At 40.6% G+C, this 27,143-nt stretch overlaps 1 protein-coding gene across 3 annotated transcripts in view; it reads right to left on the reverse strand.

The window, feature by feature from the left end:
* The window catches only part of ap1g1 (adaptor related protein complex 1 subunit gamma 1), a 145,163-nt gene that overhangs the window by 30,315 nt on the left and 87,705 nt on the right, over positions 1–27,143 (reverse strand). For all 3 annotated transcript variants that reach the window (XM_041190917.1, XM_041190915.1, XM_041190916.1), the window contains 5 exons: positions 23,080–23,169; positions 18,453–18,580; positions 16,965–17,069; positions 14,223–14,361; positions 12,005–12,131 (listed from right to left, as the gene is read on the reverse strand). In XM_041190917.1, coding sequence (XP_041046851.1) covers positions 12,005–12,131; positions 14,223–14,361; positions 16,965–17,069; positions 18,453–18,580; positions 23,080–23,169 — 589 coding nt within the window. The remainder of the gene's footprint in view (positions 1–12,004; positions 12,132–14,222; positions 14,362–16,964; positions 17,070–18,452; positions 18,581–23,079; positions 23,170–27,143) is intronic.

Genomic DNA, 27,143 nt, shown 5'->3' on the forward strand with positions numbered 1-27,143 from the left:
GAGGAAATAGATTATCACAGTCACATAGGTTGACATTTGTGACTTGATTATGGCAAGGGATTGGAAAGATTCAGACATGAAATTCTGGGAAAGATGCACACCGGTTTGGAGGTGACCTTCGATAGGAAAGGGTGGGTTGGAGATGGGGCTGAAATTTGCAGGGACAAAGGAATCAAAAGCTGTTTTTAAAGAGAGGGGTGGTGACAGCAGAAATGCAGGAAAGGGGGGACAGTACCCAAGGAGACAAAAGCTTCAATAATATCAGCTAACATGGAAGCCAGGGGAGGAAGTTGGGTCGGTTTAATGGGAATAGGGTTAAGGGAGCAGGTGGTGGATTTTAGAGGGTATGAAGGTAGATGGGAGAGAAAGTGGAGGAAGATACAAGTTCAGGGTAGGGCAGGAAGGAACCAAACAGAAAGCTTCGAAAACTTTCTGAAGTTATTACAACCGTCCTTCCATCCTACTCATTGCACAGAAGTTTGGTAATAACACCCTGTGAGAATATGATCTGTTGGTGCTCTCATCCTCTGAGGTTCAATAGTTTCAGCTATTCTATTTTCTTTTGCCACACCTTCACATGGTTCATCTTCACTACATCATGTCCTCATTACAACTTGTTTTTTTTAAAAATACATTCACGGGATGTGGGCTTTGTTGGCTGGGCCAGCACTTATTACCCATCCCTAGTGGCCCTCGGGAGGGTGGTGGTGAGCTGCCTTCTTGAACCGCTGCAGTCCATGTGGCGTAGATACACCCACATTGCTGTTAGGAAGGGAGTTCCAGGATTTTGACCCAGCAACTGTGAAGGAACGGCAATATATTTCCAAGTCAGGATGGTGAGTGACTTGGAGGGGAGCTTCCAAGTGGTGGTGTTCCCATCTATCTGCTGCCTTTGTCCTTCTAGATGGTAGTGGTTGTGGGTTTGGAAGGTGATGTCAAAGTTGCACTGGTGAATTCCTGCAGTGCATCTTGTAGATGGTACACACTGCTGCTACTGTGTGTTGGTGGTGGAAGGTGTGAATGCCTGTGGATGTGGTGCCAATCAAGCAGGCTGCTTTGTACTGGGCGGTGCCAAACGTCTTGAGTGTTGTGGGAGCTGTACTCATCCAGGCAAATGGGAAGTATTCCATCACACTCCTGACTTATGCCTTGTTGATAGGTGACAGGCTAAAGGGAGTCAGCAGATGAGTTACTCGTCACATGATTCCTAGCTTCTGACTTGCTCCTGTAGCCACAGTATTTATATGGCTAGTCCAATTCATTTTTGGTCAATGGTAAACCCAAGGATGTTGATAGTGGGCATTCAGTTTGAGATGGTCATTTCTTGGTACTTGTGTGGCGCGAATGTTAGTTGTCACCCCAAGCCTGGATATTGCCCAGGTCTTGCTGCATTTGGATATGGACTGCTTCAATATCTGAGGGTCGTGAATGGTGAACATATTGCAATGATGAGCGAACATCCCCACTTCTGACCTTATGATGGAAGGAAGGTCATTGATGAAGCAGCTGAAGATGGTTGGTCCAAGCACACTACCCTGAGCAACTCCAGCAGTGATGTCCTGAAGCTGAGATGACTGACCAACAACCACAACCATCTTCCTTTGTGCTAGGTATGACTCCAACCAGCAAAGAGTTTTCTCCCTGATTTCCATTGATTTCAGTTTTGCTAGGGCTCCTTGATGTCACACTCAGTCATATGTGGCCTTGATGTCAGGGGCAGTCACTCTCACCTCATGAGTTCAGCTCTTTTGTCCATGTTTGACCCAAGGCTGTAAATGAGGTCAGGAATTGAGTGGCAGGTTATTGCTAAGCAAGTGCCACTTGATAGCACTGTTGATGACCCCTTCCATTACTTTACTGATGATTGAGAGCAGACTGGTGGGGCGGTAACTGGCCGAATTAAATTTGTTCTGCTTTTTGTGTGCAGGACGTATCTGGGAAATTTTCCACATAGCCGGATAGATGCCAGTGTTGTAGCTGTACAGAAACAGCTTGGCTAGGGGCATGGCAAGTTCTGGAGCACAAGCCTTTAGTGATATTGCCGGGATACTGTCAAGGCCCATAGCCTTTGCAGCATCCAGTGCCTTCAGCCATTTCTTGATATCACGGAGAGAACTGAAAACTGGCATCTTTCATGCTGGGGACTTCCAGAAGAGGCTGAGATGGATCATCCACTCGGCACTTCTGGCTGAAGATTGTAGCAAATGCTTCAGCGTTATCTTTTGCACTGGCTCCCCCATCATTGAGGATGGGGATATTTGTGGAGCCGTCTCCTCCAGTGAGTTGTTTAATTATCCACCACCATTCTTGGCTGGATGTGGTAGGACTGCAGAGATTAGATCTGATCCACTGGTTGTGGGATTGCTTAGCTTTATCACTTGCTCCTTATGCAAATAGTCTTGTGTTAGTTTCACCAGGTTGACAGCTCATTTTTAGGTAAGCCTGGTGCTGCTCCTGGCATGCCCTCCTGCACTCTTCATCGAACGAGAGTTGATCCCCTGACTTGATGGTAATGGTAGAGTGTGGGACATGCCGGGCCATGAGGTTACAGGTTGTGTTAAAGTACAATTCTGCTGCTGCTGATGGCCCACAGCACCTCATTGAGCCTCACACCTGCATGGCTACCTTTGCACAACCAAGGCTCAAAAACTTTGTCCTCTCATTTATCATCTTCATTCTACTCCTGGGTGACATCAGAGCAAACTACTTCCAGTAACAAGGCCTTGGTCCGCTTTCACCTGCATCCAACATCTTTTTACATCTTTCCAGTAACTTCAACACCAAGAGAACTACTGACACTGTTAAGCTGCCTTTCTGACTTCAAGTTTTGATGGAGCTAAAATTTACCTTAACTCAACCAAAATGGAAACCATCATCTTTGAATTCTCACCAAGACAGAGAGATTGTAGTTTCATAAACTTACAAAGTTATAGTTGTAAAACAAGGAAGGGGGCACAAGAAGCAGTTATATATCTACAAGGTCTATTTTCCATATTCTTTCTACTTTGCTGGCTAACTTTTAAAACATGCATTTAAAAAGAAAACTTGATTACCTACACAAGAATGAGGGGGATAAAAATCAAATTCACATATCTTGCGGTACAAGAATCCTCATGTTTTAAGTACCATTGGCATGCAAAATGAAAGCCAGAAAATTGTGAAAATGCCCTTTTGAGAGGTACAATTAAAGCATGTGGGAAGTCAGTCACTTAGGTGCCTGTCAAAAGGACAGGCATCTCAAACTTGCATTTCAATTGCCTACCTTATTTGCTGCCATGTGCTGGTGCAGCAGTAGGGACAGAATTGGCCTTAATAGAGTCAAAAAGAAAAAAATTAGCTAGGATTACTTATCAAATCACTGTCCAGCAGCTCCTGCTTAAAAATGTTCATGTACAATTCAGAATACAGGCTGATTGGAGTGTAATTACTGTTTCTTAATATGCCAATACATAATCCTAAAGTTTTCAATACCAGCTCAATTTAAAGCAGAGTGATTAGCCAATTATGTTGTTCCACCCAGTGTTCTGATGTATTCTCAAACAGCTTTAGGTGTAGATATTGACTGCCATACACTAGAGGTAGGTGTGGAAAACTGAGGCATACAATTTAACAGGGTTAAAAATTAATGGAGTATTAGCTTAGAGGAATTTGCCAATTTTTCGAAGAGTCAGTGCAGGGACGATGGGCCAGACTACTTCTGTTCCAGACACCCCTCGTAGATTCCTTTCAAAAGTCTTCCTGAGATAATACCACTCTCCCTCATGTTGTTTATGCTTTTCATTCTTTCATTCAAAAAGCAATACTTTTTCCATATTTATTTTAGCATTTTCTTTCCATTAGCAAATTTCCCTATTTCCACTGCATTCCCTCCTCAAGAGTTACCTGCAAGTGGTTTCTGCATCAGGTCATTTATGCAAATAAGAAACAAAAGTGCTCCAAGCATTGACCCCAATAGCAGTCCACTCAGCTCTTCCTCACAGGCAAACCATAACAGCAGGAGAAGTAGGCCATTTGGCCCATTGAGCCTGCTCCACCAATGAGATCATGGCTGATTTGATAATCCTCAACTCCACTTTGCTGCCTTTTCTCCATAACCCTTGATTCCCTTACTGATTAAAAATCTGTCTATCTCAGCCTTGAACATACTTAAGGGCCCAGCCTCTACAGGCCTCTGCAGTCAAGAATTCCACAGATTAACTACCCTCAGAGAAATCCTTCCTTATCTCTGTCTTAAATGGGCACCCCCTTACTCTGAGATTATGCCCTCTGGTCCTAGACTCTCCCACAAGGGTAAACAACCTCTCAGCAACTACCCTGTCAAGCCCTCTAAGAATCTTATGTTTCAATAAGGTCGCCTCTCATTCTTCTAAACTCCAGTGAGTGCAAGCCCAAACTACTCAACCTCTCCTCATAAGAAAATCTCTCCATACCCAGGATTAACCTGGTGAACATTCTCTGGCCATCAATGCCAGTATTCCTTTCCTTAGATAAGGGAACTAAAACTGTCCACAGTACTCTAGGTGTGGTCTAACTAGTACCTTGTATAGTTTTAGTAAGATTTCCCTATTTTTATACTCCATTCCCTTTGAAATAAAGGCCAACATTCCATTTGCCTTTCCTATTACCTGTTGAGCTTGTATGTTAGCTTTTTGGGATTCATGCACAAGGACTCTCAAATCTCTGTGCTGTAGCTTTCTGCAGTCTTTCTCCATTTAAATAATATTCAGCTCCTTTATTCTTCCTGCCAAAATGCCACATCATATTCCATCTGCCAAGTTTTTGCCCGCTCAATTAACCTGTCTATATTACTGTGTCACTCTCACAACTTGCCTTCCCACCCATTTTTGTGTCATCCGCAACTTGGCAACAGTACATTCACTTCCCTCATCTGAGTCATTAATACTGTAAATATTTGTGGCCCCAGCACTAATCCCTGTGGCACTCCACTAGCTACTGTTTGCCATCCTGAAATTGCCCCCCATATCCCAACTCTGTCTTCTATTAGTCAATCCTCTATCCATATTATAATACTATCGCCAACTCCATGGGCCCTTATCTTATTAAGTATTATACAGCTTATATGCTGTACCATATTGAACGTTTTTTGGAAATCCAAATATATTACATCTACTGGTTCCCCTTTATCTATCCTGCTTCTTACCTCCTCAAAGAATTCTAATAAATTTGTCAGGCATGATTTCCTTTTCATGAAGCCATGCTGACTCTGCTTGATTATATTATGCAATCCTAAAAGCTTTGCTATTACATCCCTTGATAATAAACTAACAATTTCCCATTGACGATGTTAAGCTAACTGGCCTATAGTTACCTGTTTTTTTTTTAAAATCTCCCTCTCTTTTTGAATAAGGGTGTTCATTGGCACTTCTCCAGAATCTAAGGATTCTTGGAAGATTACTACCAGTGCATCCACTATTTGTGTAGCTACTTCCTCTAATATCCTAGGATGCAACCCATCGGATCAGCCTCTAACCCCATTAGTTTCCCTAATACTTTTTCTCTGGTGGTAGTTGTTGTATTTATTTCCTCCATCCCTTTGCCCCTTGATTTAGTATTTTTGAACTGCTATAAGTGTCTTCTACTGTGAAGACTGATGGAAAGTATTTATTCAACTCCTCTGCCATTTCCTGGGTCCCCATTATTATTTCCCCAGCCCTATTCTCTAAGGGGCCTATGTTCACTTTGGCCTCTCTCTTCTTTTTCATTTATTTAAAGAAGCTCTTACTGTCCATTTTTATATTATTTGTTAGTTGACCCTCAAAGTTTATTTTCTCTCATTATTTTTTGGTCATTTTTTGTTGCTTTTTAAAACCTTTCCCAATCCTCTGAGTTACCACTAACCTTTACCACGTATGCTTTTTCTTTCAGTTTGACACTATCCTTAACTTCCTTGGTTAACCATGGCTAGTTTACCCCTTCCTAAAATCCTTCCTCCTCACTGGGATATACCTTTGTTGTGAGTCATGAACTATTTTCTCAAATGTCTGCCATTGTTCATCAACCGTCTTTTCTGCTAAACTGCTTTCCTAGTCCACTCCAGCCAACTCTGCCCTCATTCCTTTGTAATTACCCTTATTTAAGTTTAGCACAATTCTTCACAATCCAAGTTTCTCACTCACAAAATGAATGCTGAATTCTACCATGTTATGGTCACTGTTTCCTAGGGGTTCTTTTACTCTGAGATTGTTTATTAAACCTGCTTCATTATACATTACTAGGTTCAAAAGAGCCCGATTCCTGGTTGGATCCACAACATATTGTTCTAGGAAACTGTCCTGAATACACTATGAATTCTTACTTGTGGCTGCCTCTGTCAATTTGATTTTCCCAATCTACATGAAGAGTTAAGTCATCCATGATTAACGTACTGCCTTTTTTACATGTTCTCATTACTTCCTGATTTCTCTGTCCTACAGAATAGATACTGTTAGGGGACCTATAGACTACTCCCACCAAGCGTGTTCTTCCCCTTGTTATTTACCACCCATATGGATTCTACATCTTCCAATCCAAGATTATTTCTTGCTATTGTAATTATTCCTTCTCGTACTAAGTAAACTACCCTATCACCCTTTCCTCCCTGCCTGTCCTTTCAAAAAGCCACATACCCCTGAATATTTAGTTCCCAGCTTTGATCTCCTTGTAAGCACGTCTCCGTCACAGCTATAAGGTCATACCCATTAACCTCTTTTTACTTTGTTCTGAATACTACATGCATTTAAGAAAAGAGCTATTAATTTCGCCTTTTTAACTATTTTTTCCCCTTTTGACATGATTTGCTGTTTCTTTTTTACACTCTGTTCCTTCCTGTCACACTCTGGGTATCAATAGCTAAATTAGCTGCCCTGCAATGCTGCCATATCCGTTTCCTTTGTTAGCTCTCTTCAACCCTTAACCCCACCTCGCCTAGAGCCCTAGTTATTTGATTTGCCAGGACACTGGTCCCAGCACAGTTCAAGTGAAGCTCATCCCACCAGAACAGCTCCCTTTTACCCCAGTACTGGTGCCAGTGTCCCATGAACTAAAACCCATTCCTCCCACACCAGTCTTTGAGCTACAAATTTAACTCCCCGACTTTATTTACCCTATGCCAGTTTGCCTGTGGCTCAGGTAATAATCCTGAGATTACACCTTGGAGGTTCTTCTGTTTAATTTAGCTCTTAACTGTTCAAATTCTTTCAGCAAAGCCTCCTTACTAGTCCTATCAATGTCATTGGTACCAACCTGGACAACAACTGGATCCCTCCTGCCCCACTCCAAGTTCCTCTCCAGCCTGTGGAGATGTCCTTAACCCTGGCATCGGGCAGGCAACAGAGCCTTCGGCACTCACACTCATGGCTGCAGAGAACAGTATCTATCCCCCGAATTATACTGCCTCCTACCACTACTACGTTCCTATTTCCTCCTCCAACTTGAATGGCTTCCTGTGCCACGGTGCCGTGGTCAGTTCGCTCATCTTCCATGTAGTCCCCGCTCTTGTCCACACAGCTTGCAAGAACCTCGTAGCTGTTGGATAGTTGCAGGGGCCGAGGAGCCTCAAACGCTACCCACTGGGTCCCCATACCTGCTTCACCTGCAGCCACACCCTCCTGTTTCTGATCACAGACCAGGTTTGAATTACCTGAGGGGTGTAGCCACCTCTTGTAACAAAGCGTCCAGGTAATTTTCCCCCTTCCTGATGTGGCGCAATGTCTGCAGCTCGGACTCCAGCTCCTTAACGGATCCAAAGTTCTTCAAGCTGTAAACACTTATTACAGACATGTTTACCCTGGATTGCCTTGGTGTCCTGTAGCTCCCACATGCTGCGGCAGCAACATATCACCTGTCCTACCATCGCTATTGTATTTTATTAATTACTTAGTTACTCTAGTATCTCTGCTCTTTACACTTGAAGAATCCCCCGCTCTTTACACTTCATTGTAACCTTTTTAAAAAAAACACACCGGTATCGATCTCATACTTAAGCTATTTTTAAGATAAGAGAAAAATTTTCTAAAAACTAGGGACCTAAACACAAAGATCTTACTTTTAAAGATGAGACATACTCAATCCTGCTCACCAATCAGTTGCTCTCTGCGTTCTTTAATGGTCTCTTGCCTCTCTCCATGCTCTTTAATGGTCTCTCTCTTCTTGCACTCTTTCGCTGTTACTGGCCCCACTGCTCCTCTCGCTCTCTCACTGCTAATGGCCCCGCTGCTCCTCTCGCTCTCACTGTTAAAGGCTATAATGCTCCTCAAGACAATATGATGCTAGTTGCCTTATTAGGCATACTGGGCCAAGGGTTATAAGACACTTGAGGCACTTAGCACACCATAATTCTGTCAGTGCACAAGCCTATGTGCAATATATTATCGTGGTTCATTATGGCTTCAGAAATGGCTTAGACAAATGAGATGAGGTGGATGGTGTGGGAAAATTTTTATCATAGTGCAAGTGGAACATCTGAGTAGTACTCCAGATACAGTACCCCTGTCAATATGGATGCTGAAGGAGCAGGCCCATTGAAAAATTTGAGATCTTCATTCCAGTGGCCCTCCCTCTCTCTAGTGCCACCTCACAGAAGTCCTTTATTTTAATTCACGTAACCTAGATGGGGAAGTACTGTGGGTCATGGGTGATCAACTCCCCTTTAAGAGGTCACTAGCATCTGAACCACTCAATGCTTCAAACACATGCACATTATTCCCTCAGGGCAGCAGAAAGTACTTCAATGAACTGACTTGATCATCATGCAAGGCCAACTTATTTTGAGCGCAGGCAGAGTCAGGGCAGCAGTCCTGACTCGTGTACCATGAACGCATTATTAGCTCAATTACTTCTGTGTTTCTTGTTTCTATTTTTTTTTTCCTCAGTCCAACTTATACCATCCCAGCAGATTTTAAAAACTCTTAGCATGGTGCACTGCTGCAAATATTTATACATACCTAAGGAGCTCCTGTCCTAACTTCTCAACGTAGTGCAAGCCATCCAAAAGAGATCAGTGCTATTATTTTTACATCAGTAGAAGTCACATACTTGGCCCAATAGAGAATACAAAGCTGGTGACCTCAGTGTCATCCTAATGAAATTTCTAAAATTCCATTCTACAATTCAATCCTAAAACTAACACTTTCATCCCATCAATAATTCTAAGAAATAAACAAGTAATTCAATTTTTTTCCAGCTGTCTTCAATTAGTCCACCACTTTTACCTTTGAGTTTGAACTTCCTCTTTAACCAGTTATTCGTTCGTGAAGAAAGTTCTATTGTTTGATGTTATGCTTCTCTCTCGGCCACTATTTACACTCATCATACATCTTTAAGCATGTTTAAAGATTTTCAAACCGTTTGCAATGGTGTTTCTCTTCACTTTAGCCTCAAAGTTTTGCGTACATTATTTTTCTCATACCCATTTTAATTCCACTGATCATTTTGAGTGCAGATTGCTGAGCTTATACTCTGCTTTCTTTGGACAATACTTATCTTACATATTAAAATGGTCTGAAATTTGTGGTCAGCAGCGAAAGAATGGTGCCAGTTGTTCATTACCCTTACACTTTCCCACAGACTTCCCATGCCCTGGACATTGGAACATAGTTAGAAATCTATTTCAGCACAGTGCCCTCTACAGGCACTCCTTAATCAGATTGAATGAAGGATCCTTACTGAGGCAGTGCAGAAGTTAATATTTAGGTAAGGAGGTTGTTCAGCAGTAATCAAGACTATCACATCATTAGAAATGTACTTAAACTGGAATAGATAATTCCTAACTTTTGAGTATCTTGTGGCTAAGTATCACAACTTCACCTATACAATGTGTTTCAATGCCAAGTCTATCAGCAACTGAGAGGAGCAGGGCAACTCAGACAGCAACTTACTGATTAACTGCATGGGTGGTAGCCAGGAGTTGTTATCTGACTTGCACCTTGGTAATAACAGGGAAATTGGTAGCTTTCCTTACTAGGAAGGATCTGGATTAGTTTCCAGACATTCTTATAATGATGTGCTAAGTGTTCATTATTGGTTCATTATTCATTAACCTCTTTACACTAAAAATAAATCCTTGACAATGAAAATTAGTTACAAGTGAGAACTCTTCTTCCTTCAGATTTTATTGTTGCTGGCTATTTTAAAATACAAAAGTTGCAAAATAAAAAAGTAGCTTTACTCTTGTCTCACAATCCAATCTTTATTTCCTTATTTCGATTCCACGCTGGAGTTGGTTTTGAATTTAACCATTGATTTACATACCCTGCACGTTCCTTATGCTGTTTGATTAAGGAAATACACAGGTGCTTGTCCTGTTCATTCAGTTCCCAGATGCTCTATTTCCCTTGCTACAATGATAGAAGCTCAAAACTCCAGAAAATTGCAGCACAAAATATCATTGAAATTAATCAGGCCAAGGTAAGTTTAATTAATGGAAATGCAGGTAGTTGTTCCGCTGCAGCAAATCACAGGCCCATATTTTCACAAGGTGGATGCCACTACTTGCAAGAACCAGATCTGGATTAAAAGATCCATCTACTGAAGTCCACAACAGACTGACAATAACTGGACTTCAGTTTTGCAAGGAGACAAATGGGGGAATCTTTAATGGTATACCAGGTGTTAAAGTGATAGAAGCAAACCTGGAGTATTATCTTATGTCAAGTCATATCTGCAGTCTAAGACGACAAAGGTATAAACTTGTAAGAGCAAAGTTAAGAACTGATTTTAGGAACCAGCAGCTTTTTCATCTGCTTATTTTCACAATGAGATCATTAGCTCAAATTTTGTTGCCACATGGCATTCCCACTTTTTACTAAGTTGGTTGAAATCACTTGTTACATTAATACATTATCTCTACACATTTTTATCCTATTTTCTAAGATGCTGTCATCCTCCTGGTGAACTGTAGCACACCCCAATCGCCAAGCAGTTTCTCCATCTGCTTTTTAGTAGCAACAAGCCTTTGATTTTTGCCTTCCAAATGTATCATTTTGACCTTCAAATGATCCGCAACAAAGTTGCCTCATCTTCTCTTCCATCATCTGTTTCCTTAACCTATACCCAGGATGTTAAACTAACTTAATTTTCTTGGGCAATCATGTTTCATTATGCCCATGACATATCTTCCTTCTACGACATGCTGTTCTAATGTTAGCATTTTATTTCAAATTGCTTCAGACAAATGAATTAATTTATTTTTGAGAGATATTTTAGCCTCCTTATGTTCATTTACTCGGCCTGATTTTATTTTCTGCCTATAATGTTTCCCTCAAACCACAAACGGCTGCTCAGCTATGGTTTTGCATCGCTTCAAATCCCCTCCTTCTTGTCTATGTAGTTTAAAACAAGCATAATTCCATACTTTACTTGTTCCTCGATTTAGATGCTTACATGCTGCAGCAGCATTTTAAACCAGTCTCCCGGGGCTGAATTTTATGAGGCCTGCAGGAACCAGACAGGCAGCAAAGAGAAATGAGGGCGTGCAATCGGTGGAATGCCGGTCACCTTGGCATCCTGCCAGTGGAATGTGGAAGACATCCTCCTTCTCAGATGCTAAGCATGCCATTTAAATGGTCAGCTAATGGCCTCTTCCCACTGCCGCTGGCATTTTGCCTGCGACAGGTGGGCCTTCCACCATGTGGGGTCTGCCTACCGAACCTTGGCGGTTTCCCTGCAGGCTTAGAGGGAGACATCTATTATTCTAGCACTCTGTAGGCCATGGAGGGCCCCCTCTGGTGCTCATGGCCAAGTCCACAGCAAGTGTCCCTCACCCTCCAACTGGCAGCCAGCTCTTGGAGGCAGGTTCTCATCCAGAAAAGGGACAGTAGCCCCAGCAGCTCATGAGCTGCAAGGTGGGCATAAAATGCAGCTTGGGGTCCCGCAAACAGCCGAGGCTAGTTGTCCCCAACTTTCTGGACCATTGCTGGGGCCATCATTACTCTGGTGTTGGTAAAGTCAAAGGCCCAAGTTCCTTTGTTTCTTGCACCTAACATCAAAAAGTTTACATCAAGCTAACCTGATAGATCCAGCCCTCCTAACAGATCCAGAAGCTCTCCACCAGCTGTGTTTGGTTTACTGGGTGGTACGGTCTGAATCACTGGAGTCACATCACTTCCTCCAAGCAAATCTAATAAGTCATTTGCCTGGAAAAGAAATAAAAAAGGGTATATTTTATACACATTCTAACAAGCCAGCAAAGCTTCAAGTGTTCAGAAATTATCAAAAATAATGGATCAATTTAATTAGATCTGTTTCTAAATGAATCAATTTGGCACCAATGCAATGGTAGACTATTGACATGCATTAATTATTTGCATAAGAATCACCCAGTCCACAAATCTACTTCAACTGTCCAATTTATTCCTTCATATATCAGTTGCTGTGTTACAGGCCGGTGCAGACATAATGGGCCGAATAGCCTCCGGTGCCGTTAAAACTGTGATTCTTTAATTACTTACAGAAATATTTTTCAACTAACACTAAGAGATAACCAAAGTGAGTCAGGATCATTAGTCAGTTACAACTGCAAGATAAATTTCAAAACATAAATTTAGTCTACAAATTGTTTAGCACTCTTGGAAGATAAATTACTATCTGTGGAGTTGTAGTTGCCTATAAATTTTATTAATTCCATTAACAGGATTTTAAAATGGTACAATAAGTTTTGAATCAAGTTAAATGTTGTATCACAAAAAGATGGAAAGCATTCAAAACAGCTTCTACATTTTCCTTGCTCTCTTTTCTGCACATTTTGTCTCCTTCAATGCTGAACGGTGAGATGTAGTTCTGATCCCATTAGAAACTCTTGCCAAAGTAGCCATTTTTCCACACATCAGCCTCCAAAACAAATGCCGATAAGTCACTGGACAGCTGGGGATGGTGGAATGTGGAAGACATCCTCCTTCCCAGAGGCTAAGCATGCCATTTAAATGGTCAGCTAATGGCCTCTTCCCACTGCAAGCCTGATGCTATCCTCAAATGACAGCCTTAAATGCACACTTGCAGTTAGGGATATCCCGAACTGTTTCTTGATTGAAATCGCATGACTTTTCAAGAACAGTAGATTGAACCTGGAAACTTCTTGGGCAGTATGACTAAGGTACTCATTGGTTTAATCCAGCTGAGATTTTGGACAAAGTAATGATTAGATTAGAATGTATTGATATAAGGAGTCCATAATATTTCCACTATAATTCTGGACCAAACAAGGGGAAACTTTTGAAAGTTTCTGCATTTTTGATTATGATCTACCCATAGTCTTGCCCAAGGCATTCAGTGGTTGTTGAACCCGACCCACATGTTTAAATTATCTATTGATAGCTTAATAGAGTAGTACAACCAATTTCAACTCCTTCTCAATTTAGCTCAGCTATGCAATATTGGCCTTTTAGTTAAATCTTAAAACAAACACTAAAACGCAAACATTTCTATGGTTATTACGAATGGGCATTTACAAGTTTGCTATGAATTGCAAAGAGCAGCAAGGTTCCCCGTGAAATTTGGCAGATGGTCATGATCATAAAAGAAAATTGTGATTCAAGTCAGCGTAACACCATCCAATTTCCCAGCCTGTCCACCATCTCCAAGGCACAAAGTCAGGAGTGGAGTGGAGTACTCCACACTTGCCTGGATGAGTGCAGCACCAACACAAAACAAAAACAAGGTTATCTTGGATAAAGCAGCGTGTTTTGACTGGAAATCCATTCACCTTAAATGTTCACTCCCTCCACCAGCAGCACACCAGTGGAAAAGAGTGTGTACAGTAAACAATATGCACCGCAGCAACTCAAGACTTCTTCGATAAAACCTTCCAAGTCTGTGACCTTTACCATCTAGTAGAACAAGGACACCAAGAGAACACCACTACTAAGTTTCCCTTTAAGTTACGCACCACCCTAACTTGGAGATATGTTGCCATTTCCTTCATAGTCCCTGGGTCAAATCCTGGAACTCTACCTAAGTCAGAGTGCAGCGATTCAAGGTGGGGGTCAAGGGCAATTAGGAATGGGAATAAATGCTGGCCTTGCCAATCACACCCACAGTCCAAGAATGAATTTTTAAAAACATCCAAAAAGGTACACCTATTTTAGGTCTGACAAAGTACAACATATATGGATGGACTTGCATCCTTTCAGAAGGTATCCTAAAATAATCAATCCGACTCAAAACTTTTATTATTCAACTCCTCAGTAGTAGAATTAGGGGAAATACAATCATTGAATGTTTCACTTTACCTGATTACTAGACTGAGGAGCACTAGGTATCAATTTTGGTTCCACTATTGTGGGCACTGCCTCTCCATTAGTCTGTGCAGCTTCTGTAGGCCCATTAATTATCTTCTCCATTATAGGCATTCGCTCCAGCAGTGCAGATCTATTGGATAGAAATACTAACATTCAAACCCATTTATAATGCAATTCCTCAACTATTTACCAGGAATTCTATTCATTCTAGACAAAATGTTTATCCTCGTGAAATTAAATAAACTCATTTGAAAAGTTTTTATGCTCCCTTATGCTTACCAGAACTTTTCTGGTAATTAGAAAATTAGAAAAAGATCTTTCCTGCTATCATAATTCAGTAATTTTGCATTTTTGCCAACACACAGAAGTTTTCATATTAATTCATTCAGTTAAAACAGGTTAGAAACAGTGTTCAAAACATACACACTTGAAATGTTTAAAACAGTTCAGCATGCCCAAATACTCTTGGTAAGCAAAACAACTAAAAATACCATCAAAGCACTGGGATATATTTCTAGGTGTATGGGCAGGGTGGATGTGAAGAGAATGTTTTCACTTGTGGGAGAAACCAAAAGTAGGAGCCATGAATACAAGGTAGCTACTAGTAAATTCAATAAGGAAATGAGGAGAAATGTCTTGACTTTGGAGTGTGTGGTTGGAATGTGGAACTCACTATGGCAAATAATTTACATGCTTTCAAAAGGTAACTAGACAAGTACATAGGAGGAAAACATGCTCAAAGGCTGAAGTGAGGCGAAATGGGAGGTAGCTTGTGTAGCATGTAAACACCAACACAGGTTAGTTGGGTGGAATGGCCTTTTATTGTGCTGTATATTATATGCAAAGAATCATTAATACATTAAGCAAAATACTACACAGCTTATATGGATTAAACTGACAGGTTAAAAAATGATTTATCCAATGATTTGAATTAAGGTAAATAACAGGGAAGTAGAATTTAGTGCTGTGTGTTTAAAAGAGTATTAACAACTTCTGAATTAAATAGTTTTGAATTAAAGACATATGGAAAGCATCTCAAATTTGCTGACAACACAACACAAACAGCCGAGGATAGATGCAGCAAACTATCTGCAGGGAGGACTTGGATTAGTTATGTACCGGGATACACAGATTAACAAAATGTAAATTTTTTCTAAAATGGTCACAAATCTACATTATAAATAAAAGGATAAAATTGGCAAAGGGAGATTTACCAAAGGTTACCTGGAAACAACAGCACATTCATTATCATCAATGTCTTGGTAATACAATTATAGTTCATGAAATACTAGAATATTTATCTATAACTTGAGTATATTTCAGATAATTACACTATAACTTCATAATTAATTGTTCATATTCTATTTGAACTACTGTAAACTTCTTGGAAGAATTCAGCAATATTAGGGATGTTCAAAATACCACTAAAGGTTAAAATGGAAGTTTATGAACTAGATGGATAGGCCAAATGTCCTTTCCTCATGTTCAACTTGCTTATGCTTAAGGCTTTAATATAAATTGAACTTGGCTACTTCAAAAGCCATTAAAATTAATTTTTGGGTTTGGCAAATTAATTAATTTGGTGACTGTTAAAGAAACACACAACTGCTTTAATGCATGGTCAAAGCCCACGGCTAGAGCTTTCAATAATACAAAATTGTACTACAGATACACATGCTGAAAATACACATTAAAAGCAGAAAGATTTATAGGCTATACAGAAATAGCAGAATAGGGACAATTGCATAGCTCTATCAAAGAGTCAACACAGACATGATGGGTTGAGTGGCCTACTTAGAATGATTCTACGATTAAATGAAAAGTCAGGTCAGCACAGAAATTCACTGGAAATGCAATGTCATGGTCCTGCCATCTCTAGAATTTATCCTGAAGCAACAAACTCTTCAAAGCTAAAGCCTCATCGCAGCACAAAGTCGCAATATTGTGTTTATTAAGCAAACAAGCTACTCAATAATTCAATTTTGACCAGTGACAATTGTTTGGGTAGGGTTCTTGACAGTTTAGGCCTAGATTCATGCATTTTCATCTCATTTCAGTTCAGGTCCCATTCATGTAGAAACAGGAGCTGTGATTAAGAGCTATGGAGAGAACAAAAAAGTACTTGGTTTATAAAAGCTTTCTTGCACTCTTGCAGTTTCTTATTAGACACAGATCATCTTGTATAGAGCCAGTGGAACCTGCAAAGACTTAATTAATTCTCTTATTTGGTAGAGTGAAGCATGATAGTTGATTCCTTTTATTGCACTTCCCTGATTATTGGTTTTAACAAATACTGGACTCAGCCACTTTTGCAATTTTTCTATCAAAAGGAAGTTCTATGTAGCTTCCCTTCACAAATTGAAACTGAACTGGTTACATGAGCTAATTTAATTTTTAGATATCAATTATGTGGTATTGATAACTGATACAAAAACAATTCACCTTATGCTTTAGCTTAAGGAGCACGTATAAGAAAAGTCAAAAGATACACATGCATGGAGGATATTGTAACTGACAACAATATCTCCATTTCACAGTAACTTGCATACAACATAAGGTTGACAACCTGAACAAAGTGGAATGCATCAGAATATATGACAAAATTACTGATATTTGGCATCACTAGTATCAATTCTGTAGTTTTAACGTGCAAGAATTCATACTTGTCCAACAAATTAACTTCAAGAGTTAGCTGCATGGTCCAACAGATTATTTGCTATAGTTTGCACATACCTCATGTGATCAAATTTTTTGAAAAGTGCATTATATTCAACAGCCCTTTGCTGAAGCTCCACATCTATGCTGCTTCCGTACACTGACATTATCTTCTTAATTCGACTGAAAGGATGAACAAATATGTTATAATTTCTGTTCATCATATCCATGTGAAAAATTCAGTTTTACTTTTGTAAAATCTACAATTCTGAAAAGGAATTTGGATCACAGCTTGACTTTTTAAATTCTTTCATGGCATGCAAAAATGTCATTGACAACGCCATCATTTGTTGCCCATCCCTAATTGCCCGAGGTGGTGGTGGTTGAACACCTTGAATCACTGCAGTCCATATGGTGTAGGTACACCAACAGTGCAGTTAGGAAGGAAGTTCCAGGATTTTGACTCAGCAGTGAAGGAACAGCAATATAGTTCCAAGTCAGGAAATGTGTGGCTTGGAGGGGTATTTGCAGCTGGTGGTGTTCCCATGCACCTGCTGTCCTTATCCTATTAGGCGATAGAGGTTGCAGGTTTTGAAGGTGCCATAGAGGGAGGATTGGCAAGTTGCTATTGTGCATCTGGTAAATGGGACTAACTGCTACCACTGTGCGCCAATCGAGGGAGTGAATGTTTAAGGCGTTGGATATTGTGCCAATCAAGTGGTCTGCTCTTCCCTGAATGGTGTCGAGCTTAAGTGCTGTTAGAGCTGCCCAAGTTTGACTTGATGTCATGAGGCTTCATGGGATTCAAAGTCATGTTCAGGATTTCGAGGGCAACTCCCTAATGACTGTATACCACTCTGCCACCACCTTTGACGGTGTCTGTCCTGCTGGTAGGACAGAACATACATAGAGATGGTGATGTCTGCAATATTGGCTGCAAAGTATGATTTAGTGAATATGGTTGTGTCAAGCTGTTGTTGGGGCTAGTCTGTAGGCAGACCTCCCAATTTATGCATTAGACCTTAGGTATAAATAAGGACAACTCTGCAGGATTCACTGAACTGGGTGTGCTGTTCACTTTTCTGATGCCCAGGTTGATGCCAAATGATTCATCCGGTTTTATTTCTTTTTGACTTTTCTGTAGTTTGATACAACTGAGTGGCTTGCTAAGCCATTTCAGAGGGCATTTATGAGTCAACCCCATTGTTGTGGGGTCTGCAGTCACAGGTAGACAAGACTAGTTAAGGAAAGCAGATTTCCTTCCCGAAAGGGAATTAGTGAACCTGATGTGTTTTTACAACAATCCAATACTTTTTTTTTCATGGTCACCATTACTGAAACTAGCTTTTAATTCCAGATTTATTAGCTAATTGACTTCAAATTCCACCAGCTGCTATAGAAGGATTTGAATTCCCCTACCCACTCTCCCCAAAGCATTAGCTGGGGCCTCTGGATTAATAGTCCTGTAACATTAACGGGGACCTGTTAATCTATATTGAATGTTAGTTTTCCAACATTAGATTACATAGTTGCCTCCAAAATCTTTTTAAGAGTAAATTTACTCACTTTACATTTATGGTAAATCTTGTGCTTAGCTTCATAATTGCAGTAAGAGCATATCCCCTTGTTACAGATGTTGACATGTTTGACTGTAGTACAGTTTCTAATACATCCATAACTTCATCTTCTGTCACCTGTTGGCGTAAAAGGAACTAATGATCAGTCATCCATTTTGAACATAATCTCTGTTCGCAATCCATTAACTATGTGAAGCTTTAACTGTCCATTACCCATGTCAATTCTACATTGCCTTCCTGTTAAATATATAGCTAATGAAAATGAAAACTTCAGGGCATTAAAAATTAGCTTAAGAAATTGTCAAACTAATACTCGATCTACAAGGTTAGAGTGCCACTTGCTGGCTCTCACAATAAATGCAATTTCTAGCTGGTTTGGTCCTTGGAACTCATTGGGTGCATTCCAAAAGTCCCATTTTTTAAACACACTACCATCCTATATTTTACTAAAAACAAATTATTTAATAAGCTCTCCATCAAGTCCAATTCCTATGTGCCAAATTACCTGCGTGCTATCCCACATTCTAAAAATTGGAACAAGTGCAACCACATTCAAATGAAACTATTTTTAATTAGTTCAAGAAAGATAAGTTCAAATGAATAACAGAAGAAACCATTTTAAAATTAAGGCACTTAATCTCTTCCATTCCCATTTTAAGGTTGGGATGATAAATCAAAAATCTGAAGCATGTTTGCCAAATGGAAACATGGAAATCAAAAAGAAAACCACCAAGTGGTATAAAAAATAACCGCCATTAAACAGCTACATAGCTAAAAGAATCAACCACATGTATTAAATACATCGCCTTTAAAGGTAGAAAAAGTCCACCAAGTGTCATTTTTAAAAAAGACACCAAGCCAAAGGCTTAGGAGGGTAACCAAAAGCTTGGTCAAAAATTTGGGTTTGAAGGAGAGTAAAAGGAGGTGGAAGTGAAGAGAAAGAAATTTAGGGACAGAATCCCAGAGCAAGGGCGAAAGGCTATGAATGCTATCTCAACGAGGGCAAAACGCACAAGCCAGAAATAGCTGTAGGAATGGTAATATAGGTGGGGATGGCTGTAGGTTACAAACATGGGCAGTGGCAAAGTCATGATGGGATTTAAACAGCAGAATGAAAATTTTAAACTTGAAAGTATTCTGATTGGTCGACAAGAAATATATCATCATTCCTTCATTGTCACTGGGTTAAAATCCCAGAACTCCCTAACTGCACTGTGGGTGTACCTACACTGTATTGTCTACAGCAGTTTAAGGTGACCCTCCACCACTTTCTCAAGGGCAATTAGGGATGGGCAATAAATGCTGTCCTAGCTGATGCCTACATCCCACCAATGAATAAATAAAATGAATGATGGATTGGTGTGGATTAGTGTGTGGAAGGATAGGAGTAGCAGAGTATTGGATAAATTTACGGTGAGTGGATGAGGAGGGGCTAGTCAGGAAAGCACTGGAAGAGCTAGCTTAAAATTTTTGCCCCAGACTAATGCAACAAAAACATATCTTACCACACCATGCCAGAACAGTTCAGCCCCAGATGATTATTTTTTTTTCTGTGTGAAATGTATTGCATGATAATTAACAGCTTCTGTATGAACCACCATGATATTCCAATTAAAAAAGCTCAAAAGACAAATCCCTTCAGAGCTTTTTTTAAAAATACAAGGTTAAATCAGCAATTTGAGCATGGAGCACGTTTCCTCAAGCATAATAAATATTACAAAAGGAATGAAAACTGGTGCATTTTGCAGGCCATTTCTGACCTGCACATTTTCCCCCACCCCAAAAAATACTGTGGTAATTAACCCCCAGCACAATATTACTTTTTTGGGTCATACAGGTTCTAAAACTGTAGTAGAATGAAAATTCCCTTTGAGACAGTTATTAAACAACATGGAAGGGAAAGCAGCCCAGGATTTTTACTCCTAATCACTACAATAGCCTTTGTTAGTTCAAAATTGTACATGCCAGGGCTTGCTGATGTGCAACAACACTTAGAGGTTATAGCATTTATTGCCCATCCCTAACTGCCCTGATGTGCAACAATACTTAGATTATAGCCATTGGGTGAATTAACAAAGAAAATACTTGATCTAGCCAAGAGGATCAAGAATTTGGTGTTATAGATAGAAACTAAGGGCTTAAAAGAGGAGTAAGAGTAGGCCATATGACCCTCAATCCTGCTACTCCATGCAATAAGATCATGGGTGAACTTTTACATCAACTTTACTTTCCAATCTTATCCTCGTATACTTAGTCTCTTTGTCTTTATTGATCTCAGTCTTGAATACGCGCATCAACTGAGCATCCACTGTCCTCTGGCATCGATTCCATAGATTCACAACTCTCAGTCCAAAAGGGTCAACCCTTTATCCTGAAACTATGACTTCCAGCTCTGGACTCTCCAGCCAAGGATAACAGCCTTTTAGCCTCTAACCCCTCTGGCCCTCTTCAGGCTTTATATGTTTGAATGAGATCGTCTTCCTTTCTTCTAAACTCCAAAGAATTTAGGCACAATCTACCCTCATAGGACAGCTCTCTCATCTCAGGAATCAATCTAGTGAAACTTCAATGCACCCTCTCTAAGTATATCCTTAAGTAGAATCACAAACTGTACACATTTCTCCAGGTGTGGTTTCACGAAAGCACTGAACAACTGCAGCAAGACTTGTTTATTCATGTACCCTAATCCCCTTGTAAAAAAGGTCAACATACCATATGCCTTCCAAATTGCTTGCTGTACACACAATTTTCTGTGATATATGCATAAGGACACCCAAATCCTTCTGAATGCCCACCTTAAATAGTCTGTTGCCTTTTTAAAAAAATTCTGGTTTTCCATTCTTCCTACCAAAGTGGATAATTGTACTCCATCTGTCACCTTCTTGGCTACTTAACTGGTCTATTTCCCTTTTTAGCCTCTGCACTCTCTTCTCAGCTTATTTTCCCACCCAGTTTTGTATCGGCAGCAAACCTGGATATTACATTCAGTCCCCTCATTTAAGTCATTGATAGAACAACTGAGGCCCAAACATTTGGCATGCCACTGGTTGCACCCTGCCAATCTGAAAATGTCCATTTATTTCTTCCATTTGTCAGTTAACCAATCCTCAATCCATGCAAACCAATCCTCAATTCATGCTGATATATTACCCCCAATCCAAATGAGCCCTAATCTTTGTATTAAGATTAAATGTAAAAACATAAGACAGTAGGAATCGCTTCACACAAAGAATTGTGGGCTGTGGAATTCACTTCCAGGATGAGCAACTGTGGCAGAGATTCTCTCAATATACAAGGTTTAATTAGATAGCTGGGTGATGGAATATGGGAGCAACGTGGGTAAATGTGACTGGAATTATGTGCTTGTTTGAGGGGTAAACACCAGCACAGACTGGTTGGGCTAAATGCCCTTTTTGTGCTGTAACTTGTACGTATTTTAATTTCAGCATTTTGAAATCAGATTCAGGTATACTTTCATTACTCATCCGGTCTCTTCTAAAAAAGCTACTTATTTTAAGAATGTATTATCTGTACAATCAAAGAAATGCTCATGCAGTAAGTTTGTACAAGACAGAAAATTACTGCTTAGATTTATGCAGAGTAACTCTCAGCTCTACTGCATGTCATTTTTCCATAGAATATTGGAAGCTCCTTTACACTGTCTAGCGATCTAACACTTGGCAACAAAAAAAAGAGTAATTAACTGAAACAACATCCTGACAAACAAAGCTTCAATATTAAGTACTTAATTATTTAGGAAAAAAGCTGTCATTCTTGATAATAGTTAAATAAGCAGTGAATGCAAGCTGTGGCAGCAAAGGAACATGAATCAGAAGAGAGATGCATAGTTAATAATGGCCATTTCAACGAATGTGTTTACTTCATAAAGCTAGTCAGGCTTAGCAGTTCCTGAAAGTTAATTTTCTTCAGAACAAGTCCAAAATGTCCCAATGGTTCACAGTTCAATATGGGCTGCAAATTACATTACTTGGGAAGCAAACAAAATCTCAAAGCAAAGTACCCTTCAATAACAAATAATTGAGCAATTTAAAACATGCTTAATTTACAGTTTCATCTCTTCATATTTTATTCTCTGGAATACACATCGACAATTGCTGCTCCAAGGTTTATTCCATTCCTGCTCTGCAACTTGTTGCTCAATGTGGCTTTTCTCATTTAATACTTCCAGCAAGTTTTCAAACTCAGTGAATTTGCATCCCAACACTTTGACAAAGCTCCTTCAGCCTCCAATGCATTGCATTGCTGTTTTCCCCATCCATACTGAATGTAATGCATCATACAAAGTAAAATTATCCCACTGAACTGTATAAAAACATGGAAAAGACTGATCAAAAGCAATGTTTCTATTATAACAAGGCTATACACCAAGTAATACAATTTTGAAAAATGCCAGCAATTCCCAATTTGCAGCTCCACTTTTTAAATGCATTTCTGCCTTGATTCTTAATCAGGTTCTGCAGTTGCTGTGCAGTCAGCCACATTTTTGCAAAGGAATGCTTACGTTACTGGTTTAATGTGCTAAACTGTAAACACTCCATGTTTAACGACTTTTATAGAATTTATTTTGACAGTTTGCTTTGAAAAGGAAATATTACCTGAATAGGTTCCTCCTCTTCACACTGGCCAGAAACTAAAAGGTCACCATATTCTCCCATACACCAAGCACCCACCTGCACAAGAGGTTGCTGTTGAAAGATGACCAGTTAGCATGCTTTGAGTATCTTTAGAAACAAACAATTCAATACATTTTTATTCACTAAATTTTGTTCATTTATAAATCTGGCATGCTACTGAATTTTAAAGACCCAAAAGGAAGGGATTTGGTTCCACAGTTCAGCATAGTACTGGATGAGAGAAAATTTCTTAAGCATTGCTAAGACTGAAGCCATCGTCTTCAATCCCTGCTACAAACTCAGCTTCTCAAATTATTAACTCCATTCCTCTCTCTGGCAACTGTGAGGCTGAACCAGACAGTTCACAACATAAGAGACTGTTAACAAAAATGAGAGAGAATGGAACTGGGGGACAATCTGTCGGCTTGAAGAGGGATTTGGTTAGGAGGTAGGAGAGTAGGGATAATGGATCTATTTTCAAATTGGCAGGATGTGATTCGTGTTCCCCTGGGATCTATACTTAGGGTCTCAGTTTTTCACTATATTTGTAAATGACTTGGATGAAGGAGTAGAGAGCTGTATATCTAAGATCTATATAAATGACTAAGAAAGGACTGACTACATTGTAGCCAAATTGTTGACGATACAAAAGTAGGTAGGAAAGCAAGTTGTGAGAAGGATACAAAGAGTCTGCAAAGTGAAAAAGAGATGGTTTCAGTAAGTGGGCAAAAAAATTTGAGAAAATTGTAATAAAATGTAAAAAACTTAGGCAGGAAGAGTAGAAAAGAAGATTATTTAAATGGAGACACACTGCAGAATGCTGTGGTGCAGAGGGATCTGGTGTCCTCAAACATGCATCACAAAAAGTTAGTATGCAGGTATAGAAATTAGGAACACAAAGGAGCATTAGCCTTTATTGTAAAGGGTACAGAATGCAAAAGCAGGCAATTCATACTACCTCTGTAAAGGGCATTGGTTAAGACAAGAGTGTATTTTGGCTTCCTTACTTAGGAAAGAAATACTTGCATTGGAAGTAGCTCAGGTGAAGGTTCACAAGGCTGATTCCTGGGATGAAGGGTTTGTCTAATGGAGGAAAGATTGAGCAGGTTGGGCCTTTACTCATTGGAGTTTTGAAGAATGAGATGTAATCTTATTGAAGCATAAGATTCTGAGGATGCTTGCTAAGGTTGTTGCTGAGAGGACGCTCCTCCTCTGGGTGGGTGGGTGGGGGGGTGCAATCGAGAACAGGGGGACACAGTTTAAAAGTAAGTGGTCTCCCATTTAAGACTATGATGAGAAGTTTCAACTCTGAGGGTTGTTAGTCTTTTAAATTCTCTTCCAGAGAGCAGTAGAGGCTGGATCATTGAATACATTCAAGGCTGAGTTAGATAGATCTGGATTATCAAGGAAGTCAAATGCTATGGGGACAGACAAGAAAGTTAAGGCCACATTCAGATCAGCCATGAATTTAGCAAATGTAAGAGCAGGCTTGAGGGGCTGAATGGCCTACTCATGCTCTTATTATGATCTATGACAACCTTATCATTTCGGACCTCAAGACAAGCTTCTGACAACAACTCTGTGCCAAATGTAAGACTGCCCATTTCCACCCCTGTAACATCGTCCAACTCTGTCGGCCTCAGCTCATCTGCTGCTAAAACATTCAACTGTACCTTTATGACCTCTAGACTTGACTACCCTAATGCACCTTTGGCCAGCCTGACATTTTACTCCCACGTAAACTCAAGATTATCTAAAACTTTGCTGTCTGTGTCCTAATTTACGCCATTCCTGTTGATCCACCACCCTCAGGAGTATTGTTGCTGGACTAGTAATCCAGAGACCCAGGGTAATGCTCTGGGGACCCAGGTTCAAATCTCACCGCAGCAGATAGTGGAATTTGAATTCAATAAAAATCTGGAATTAAATGTAGATTGTAGGTGTAGATTGTTGTAAAAACCCTTCCTTCTTAAATGATGATTCAGTTGTTACAAAGGAATGAAACAGGACGGTTTCATCACCTGGCATTGACCTAGGCACAGGAAACAACAACGGCAAACTCCTTCTTAGTAACATGCCAAAATTGGGAGAGCTGTGTCACAGACTAGTGAAGCAACAGCCTGACATAGTCATCCTCACAGAATCATACCTTACAGATAATGTCCCAGACCCCACCATCACCATCCCCAGGTATGTCCTGTCACACCGGCCGAGGTGGCGGCCCAGTGGTACACAGGCAGGAGGGAGCTGCCCTGAGAAGCCTCAACATAGTCTCCGACCCCCATGAAGTCTCATGGCATCAGGTCAAACATGGGCAAGAAAACCTCCTGATTACCACATACTACCTTCCCTCAGCTGAAGAATCAGTGAACATCACTTGGAAGAAGCACTGAGGGCGCAGAATGTACTCTGGGTGGGAGACTTCAACGTCCATCACTAAGAGTGGCTCGGTAGCACCCTACTGACCGAGCCCTAAATGACATAGCTAGACTGGGTCTGCGGAAGGTGGTGAGGGAACCAAGAGGGAAAAACATACTTAACCTCATCAACCTGCCTGCCACAGATACATCTGTCCATGGAGGTATCAGTAGGAGTGACCACTGCACAGTCATTGTGGAGATAAAGTCCCACCTTCACATTGAAGATACTCTCCATCATGTTGTATGGTACTACCACCGTGGTAAATGGGATAGATTTTGAACACATCTAGCAACTCAAGACTGGGCATCCATGAGGCGCTGTAGGCTGTCAGTAGCAGCAGAATTGTACTCGAATACAATCTGTAACCTCATGACCAGGCATATCCACCCCCACTCTACCATTGTCATCAAGCCAGGGGATTAACCCTGGTTCAATGAAGAGTGCAGGAGGGCATGCCAGGAGCAGCACCAGACATACCTAAAAATTAGATGTCAACCTGATGAAGCTATAACACAGGCCAGTTGCATGCCAAACAGCATAAGCAGCACATGATAGACAAGACCAGCAATCCCACAACCAAAGGATCAGATCTAAGCTCTGCAGTCCTGCCACATCCAGACGTGAATGTACTGGACAATTAAACAACTCACTGGAGGAGGCTCCACAAATATCCCCATCCTCAATGATGGAGGAGACCAGCACATCAGTACAAAAGATAAGGCTGAAGCACTTGCTACAATCTTCAGCTGAGTGGATGATCCATCTCAGCCTCCTCCAGAGGTCCCCAGCATGATAGATGCCAGTTTTCAGCCAATTCAATTCACTCCATGTGATATCAAGAAATGGCTTAAGGCACTGGATGCTGTAAAGGCTATGGGCCCTGATGATATTCCAGCAATAGTACTGAAGGCTTGTGCTCTAGAACTTGAGGTGCCCCTAGCCAAGCTGTTCCAGCACAGCTACAACACTGGCATCTACCCAGCTATGAGGAAAATTGCCCAGGTATGTCCTGTACACAAAAAGCAGGACAAATCCAACACAGCCAGTTACCACCCCATCAGTCTACTCTTGATCATCAGTAAAGTAATGGGTCATCAACAGTGCTATCAAGCGGCACTTGCTTAACAATAACCTGCTCACTGACACCCAGTTTTGGTTCACCAGGGCCACTCAGCTACTGACCTCATTACAGCCTTGGGTCAAACATGGTCAAAAGAGCTGAACTCCCTAGGTGATGTGAGAGTGACTGCCCTTGACATCAAGGCAGCATTTGACCATGTGTGATATCAAGGAACCCTGGCAAAACTGGAGTCAATGAGAATCAGCGGGGAAAATTCTCCGCTGGTTGGAGTCATACCTAGCACAAAGGAAGATGGTTGTGGTTGTTGGATGTCAGTCACCTCAGCTCCAGGACATCACTGCAGGAGTTCCTCAGGGTAGTGTCCTCGGCCCAACTATCATCAGCTACTTCATCAATGACTTTCCTTCCATCATAAAGACAGAAACGGGGATTTTTACTGATGATTGCACAATGTTCAGTACCATTCGTGGCTCCTCAGATACTGATGCAATCCATGTCCAAATGTAGCAAGACCTGGGCTGACAAGTGGCAAGTAACATGCACA

Source organism: Carcharodon carcharias, chromosome 7 (genome assembly GCF_017639515.1).
Source record: "Carcharodon carcharias isolate sCarCar2 chromosome 7, sCarCar2.pri, whole genome shotgun sequence".
Taxonomy (NCBI): Eukaryota; Metazoa; Chordata; class Chondrichthyes; order Lamniformes; family Lamnidae; genus Carcharodon; species Carcharodon carcharias.